Source organism: Poecilia latipinna, unplaced genomic scaffold (genome assembly GCF_001443285.1).
Source record: "Poecilia latipinna isolate Pla-1442-1.1 unplaced genomic scaffold, P_latipinna-1.0 Scaffold3102, whole genome shotgun sequence".
NCBI classification, from domain to species: Eukaryota; Metazoa; Chordata; class Actinopteri; order Cyprinodontiformes; family Poeciliidae; genus Poecilia; species Poecilia latipinna.
Window position 1 is genome coordinate 1 of NW_015115718.1, and position 6,190 is coordinate 6,190.

The window sequence follows — 6,190 nt, forward strand, 5'->3', positions numbered from 1 at the left end:
TAAAATCTTCAATAAATAACAATGGGCTGTATTTTGTTGCTGAGGAACGAAGTAAAGTTGCGCAAGTAACCGTGAAAGAGAAGCGGAACGGAGCAGCTGCAAAAGCAGTGAAATCGCGAAATTAATGCAAATTTTGACTGGTAGCATTCACTTCGTAATTAGTTTTTAGCTTAGCGGTTTCTGTTCTGTATATAAAGGATTACCTGAAGAATGAACATGGTTGATAACATCCGGGCGCGCAGCGGCGCTGTGTTTTGAGCAGGAAGAGGAAAAACCCCCAGCCGGAATCCGCGGCGCAGTGAGGATTTCCATGATAACAATGGCTGATCGATCATTCTTATTAGCTACAGGCCAAAAGTATCAGAGACTGAGAGTACTATGAGATGCTGGCAGTCTGAGAGGCAACTACTCAGAGATCCAAGCAGGGGAATAGCGGCGCTGCGTAGCTGCAGGGAGTCGATCACTGCGGGGTGAGGCGGAGCCACGACTTTAGCAGTTAGACGAAAGCAGCTTACAGCCACGGCTAACTCCGGGAGACAAGGTAGAAAAGCCTTTTTTCCCCCTAGTCCAAAAGACTGCATTTGTGGCTGCATTTTTACTCCAAAATGCAGCCATAGTGTCCAAAAGAAAAAAACATAAGTGCAATCATTTGCATATTGAGAGTCTACAGAGGCTGATAATCTCCCCACTCTGTTTCTGGATTACCGTTTAAACTTTTGAGTTTTATGTCAAATCCACATGAATTAAATGACAGAAACTAATTCTCTCACTGCGTTTTTGACTCATTTTGTCCAGCTGCAGACTGTTAGACTGTCCAATCAGAGTCAGGTATTGTGTAGTTGGTGATTTTAATCAGTTTTCTGTTAACTAAATTCAAGTCTATGGAACACAAAATGTCACTAAAATCACTCTGTCCTTCTAAAATCTTTCAGAAAATTGTAAAAATGCACTGAATCGTAGCAAATTGTATCGCTCAACAAATATCGTATACATATCGCATCGTGACCAGAATATCATATATCGTATCGTATTGTGAAATTATTGTATCGCTACACCCCTATCAGGAGTCTGGACAAGAACCACTTCAGAGGAAGACTGGGTTCAGGCTCCACATTGACACCTGCTGTCTGTGTGATGTCACTGAGTTGTGGAGGTTCTGATTGGCTCATGAGGCCAGATGAGCTCACCTCTCCACCAGCAGGTCCAGCAGCTCCCCAGGCCGGCAGAAGGACCGGTACGTGGTCAGAAAGGTCCGGACAAAGTTTGGATCTATGGAAACAGGAAACATGACTGAGTGGTTCTGGTTCAGAGAGTGTACCAAGGACCAGGTTCAGAGGTTCTGGAGAACCGGTTCTGAACCAGCTCCCATTGGGAGGTCCTTCTACCAGGCCTACCGACCCGTTTCCTGGCTGAACCGGGTCAGGCAGGCGGACCAGTCCCAGACCTGGTGGTGATGCATTTAAAGCCCAAAAATAATTAAAGACACCCTGTCAGCAATGTTACATCAATAATTAATACGATTCCATCCACCCATCCATCCACTTTCTTCCTCTTATCCAGGATCGGGTCACGGGGGCAGCAGCTTCAGAAAGGAGGCCCAGACTTCCCTCTTCCAGCTCCTCCAGGAACCCCAAGGCGTTCCCAGGCCAGCCAAGAGACATCGTCCCTCCAGCGTGTCCTGGGTCTTCCCCTCCTCCTGGTGGGACGTGAACTCCTCACCAGGGAGGCGTCCAGGAGGCATCCTGACCAGATGCCTGAGCCTCAACTGGCTCCTCTCAACATGGAGACCATAGATGAGGGTAGGAACGTAGATCAACCGGTAAATCAAGAGCTTCGCTTTTTGACTCAGCTCTCTTCACCATGACAGACTGGCACTGTACCAGTCTGTCATGGTGAAAAAGTTGAAAAAGACATGAGCTTTTCAGCTATAAAGACATGAGCTGAAAAGGCTCATGTCTTAATAGTAATAGTAAACATTTTAGGAGACATAGAATAACTGAATCTTCAGACGGTGAATCTAGCAGCTAAGAGAAAGCAGCGCTAAAGTCGCTACTGCTAACACTTCCAGGGAGTCCAGATCTTCATGCTTGGCTAAACCAGAGACACCGCTACGGAAAAGGATGTTGGGTGGAAGAGGAAGGTTGGCGGTCATACTTCCGTTTCCGGTGTTATTTGGCGCCATAGCGGATTATGCTAATCTTAGTCGTTGGTTGGTCCGTCTGCGCCTCAGTCATTGGAAAGTTAAAAACGTGGAAAGTTCCGCCTGTACTCACCTGCATACAGGTGGAAGGTGAGCCTCTCGATGAGCTTCAGGACCGTCCCGGCTTTAATGACGGGGATGCCAGACTTAGACTGGACGCTGTCCTCAAACACAACGTTCTGGTCCGAGTCGGGTTCGGCGAAGCGGTACCGCTGGACCGACGGTAGCCGCATCTGCTGCTCCTCGTCCTGCAGCAGCGCCTGGTCCAGCATGCGCTCCAGCGTCCCGCGGTACTGCAGCGACACCAGCGCCGCCATCCAGCCGTTCTTCTCCTCCGCTGACTTGGCGGCGAACAGCACGCCGCCGCCGTCCTTCGGCGCCACCTCGAAGGCGTGGCGCCACTCGCCGTCCCGGTCCTCCCGGTCCACCACCCGGACCTTCCGCATCAGGAACTTCTCCTTGAGGCGGAACTCGGCGGCGGCGGCGCCGGGCAGCCGCGGCGGCGCGTGGCCAGCCTTGCAGCTGATCATCAGACCGTCGAAGAGGAAGATGTGGCGCTCGTGCTTGGCACCGACGCGGCTCAACGTGCCCTCCATGATGAACTCATTACAGCACTGGGCGATGTCCATACCCTCCCAGCCGTCGATGCTCCGCTGGACGTCCTTCATCCTCCTGATGGCCAGGTGCTTACTCTTTACTTGCTGGCTGTGGAGCCGGCAGGCCGGCTCGCTAAGGAAGAGGAAGAACAGACAGGTCAGAGGAGGAAGAGGAAGCGGGGGACCAGAGAGACATGGGGACTCTAATGGACACGTTGGACATGTCCCCCTCATGTCCCACTGTCTATTCTTTTTTAGCCGTTAAACTATTTCAGCTGACATATTGCAACGTGTTTTTCGGAGCCATCTTTAAACGCACCATGAATGTTTACATGCCAACACGCTTTACTCAACTGTACGTAGCATTTATGTCGCTCCATATTGATAATTAGTTTGTTTTAAATATCCTGTATTTTTATCCTGTATTGTATTTTCCTGATCTAGCTCCAGTTTTCACTCCAGCTGTGTTTGTTTTTAAGCAGCAGGTTGTTGCTAGGCACCCGAAGCCACCCAGCTAACTTTGCTGGTTGAATGGCCAGCAGTGAGGTTCATGAGTCTGATGGCGCATTCACACCAAATATGATTTGAGCGTCACGCGCGTCGAGAGCAAAATGTCTCACTGGACAAGCGTCAGACAGGTTTTGAAGCTCGAAACACGTTCGGTGTGAACTCTGCTGCAAACTCCTCTAGAGTTTGATCCATCCATTCCAGGCTGGATGGATGGATGGATCCATCAAAGCTGCAGCAATTAACTTTTATCAGAAATGTTTTTTACTTACTGTATTTTCCGCACTATAAGGCGCACCTAAAAGCCTTCAATTTACTCAAAAGCCGACAGTGCACCTTATAATCCAGTGTGCCTTATATATGGACCAATATTGAGCCACAACAGGTCTAGGAACTACGGTAAGCAGCCGCCAACTTCATTTTCGCCAGTAAAAGAAGAAGCGCGCGGTGCATGCTGGGATAGAACGCTGGTTTGTTAATAAAGTTTGACTGACCTATCTACCTACATCAGGTGTCTGCAGGTCATTTAGCATCACGTTCTCCCACGCCCCGGCCCAGGAAGGCTCTCCTCGCCAGAGTCGGACTGTTTTGTTGACATTCTCTTTAGTGCAGCTCCATCTAGTGGATGCATAACGTAACTCCAGCCTCTACTGTAGCGTCTATTCTATGCGCCTTATAATGCGAAAAATACGGTATTTATTATAAAATATTTATTGAAATTGTTTCCATGTTGTAACAGCATAATCAGAGAACAGATCAATCTCAGATCTCCACCTTTGGTGAAGAAATGCACCAAAAACAACCAATCAAAGCCAGGAGGAGGGGCTTGGTGTGACAAATCAACCTTATGTACTCACTACTAAATGTGCTAATGACAGAGAAACAACTTACCACTACACAAAAACCGCTTACCCACCGTTGTCAGTGGCTATGCTAACTAGCCTGAGCATCCATAGCAGGCTATGCTAGCTGCAGCGTAGCAGAGAACTCGGGGTTAGCTGACACGTCCACCTGGGCTTCACCTGTGTAGTTCTGTTTATCCAGAAAAGTTAGTCAGGGTGAGTAGTCATCTTGCGATCGGAAGGTTGTAGGTTCGATTCCAGTGTCCTCCTGCCTCATGTCGATGCGCCCCTGGCCACTTAACCCCAAACTGCCTACCGATCTGCCTATCGGTGTATAAATGTGTGTGTTTGTGAATGTGACTGTAGTGTAAAGTGCTTTGAGTGGTCAAAATAAGGCTTGAACTTGGATAAAAGTTCAGTCCCTTTACCGTGTAGCTGGAAGGAAGACGTCCGGCCAGGTGTGTTCCTACCTGAGCCTCCGCTTGGCCAGGCTCCTGGAGCAGATCCTCTCCAAGCTGCTCTGCAGGTTCAGCAGCGCCGTGATGGCCTGACGAAGACACTCCTTATCCTCCTCATCCTCGCTGCGCTCTTCCAGTTGCTATGGAAACACAACCAGAGTCAGGGGCACCTGCACAGGTACAGCAGGACCAGAACCACAAACCAGACCTGCAAGGTTCTGGCCCAACTGGAAACCAGAGCGAGCAGAACCCCAGGGTTTCCCCCAGAAAACTTGCTAAGCCCGGTGGTCAGGGCGTCGAGTCGGTCCACCGGAAGTCCACTGTGTTTTTGTATTAAAAGATGTTAAGTTGACAGGAAATGTAAAAGTATTACTGTGTAATTATATGTTACGGGAAAAGATCTTGAGTGAAATGTTATTTAAACCCACAACTAGTCTAAAAACAACAAATTTGCGCTTCTGTTTAATCCAAAATAAGTCAGCGGCTCCATCAGGCCCCCAAGGGCTTCAGGGGCCCCATAAACACAAATATTTTAAAACACACCACAGATACATAAATGTAACACTTGTTTATTGAGATGATCAATGCTGTTAAACTTGATTCAATTGTTTAGGCATACATAAATTAAATTATTTTAAATTGTTTAACATTTAAATACAAGATTTTAAGGAGCTGGCAAGTTTACTTTGTAAAACTTCAAAGAACAATATTCATAGTTAGATTGTTTTGTTACCATAGCAACAATCTGATGCTGTGAGTTTAATCTTTGAATTTACAAATACAAATTAGTAAACTGCGATTATAACTTATTGCTTTTTTGGCTGGCCAATTAAACTACTCCCTTCTCCCATATTTCACTAAATCTAACACAGAAGCTGTTAGAAGTGCTAATATTTTTAGCAACAAAAGGGGCCCCTAAGTCAGATTCTGCTCCAGGCCTCATGCAGCCTTGGACCGGCCCTGCATGATGAGGTAATCTGCTGCACGCAGAGATGCGCAACTAACAGGAGATTTAATTCAGTGCTGCTAATGTGGCTTTAGTAGCTCTTCCATTTCGTGTCTGTTGAATTTTTAATAAACGTCACAGAAACTATTCTGGTTGGTCGAGTTTATGGGACGAGTTTAAGTAGACGACGCATTTGATATGGTTTGATGCATCGTGTAACCGGAAAAGTAATACTACTGCTAATAAAATAATATAAAATCAGCGTGATGCGTGACTCCGAGGAGAGCGTTAAAGCTCCTCACCGGGCTGAACCTGCATGATCAGGTTAGCGCTGCTCGTTATCCACAGACGGTCCGGCCAACCGGGACCACAGACATAAACTTTACAGGGAAGACAGACACAGAGCCACACGCTGGACAGCGTGTTGAGATGTAAACACCGCATATAATTGTTCGTTCACAAAGATAAATCATTCTCACCGTTCCACAACGCACATCTCTGAATTCGCTACAAGTTATTCCTGCGGTTCACATTGAGCTGCGCAACCAGAGCTAAAGCGGCAAGTTTTAAACTCTTACCTAGAGTTCTCCAAAGGATCATAATTCCTTACAGTAGGTTGATAAAAATATCCATACAGGTCA

At 47.3% G+C, this 6,190-nt stretch overlaps 1 protein-coding gene across 2 annotated transcripts in view; it reads right to left on the reverse strand.

Moving 5' to 3' along the window:
- Nucleotides 1-1,067: 1,067 nt before the first annotated feature.
- The window catches only part of LOC106940130 (son of sevenless homolog 1-like), a 16,739-nt gene continuing 11,616 nt past the window's right edge, over nt 1,068-6,190 (reverse strand). Inside the window, exons 9-11 of one of the 2 annotated variants that reach the window (XM_015022776.1) lie at nt 4,616-4,743; nt 2,274-2,929; nt 1,068-1,269 (exon numbers count right to left, since the gene is read on the reverse strand). In XM_015022776.1, the coding sequence (XP_014878262.1) occupies nt 1,184-1,269; nt 2,274-2,929; nt 4,616-4,743 (870 nt within the window). In that variant the 3' untranslated portion in view covers nt 1,068-1,183. The remainder of the gene's footprint in view (nt 1,270-2,273; nt 2,930-4,615; nt 4,744-6,190) is intronic. The other variant, XM_015022775.1, reaches the window with a different exon arrangement.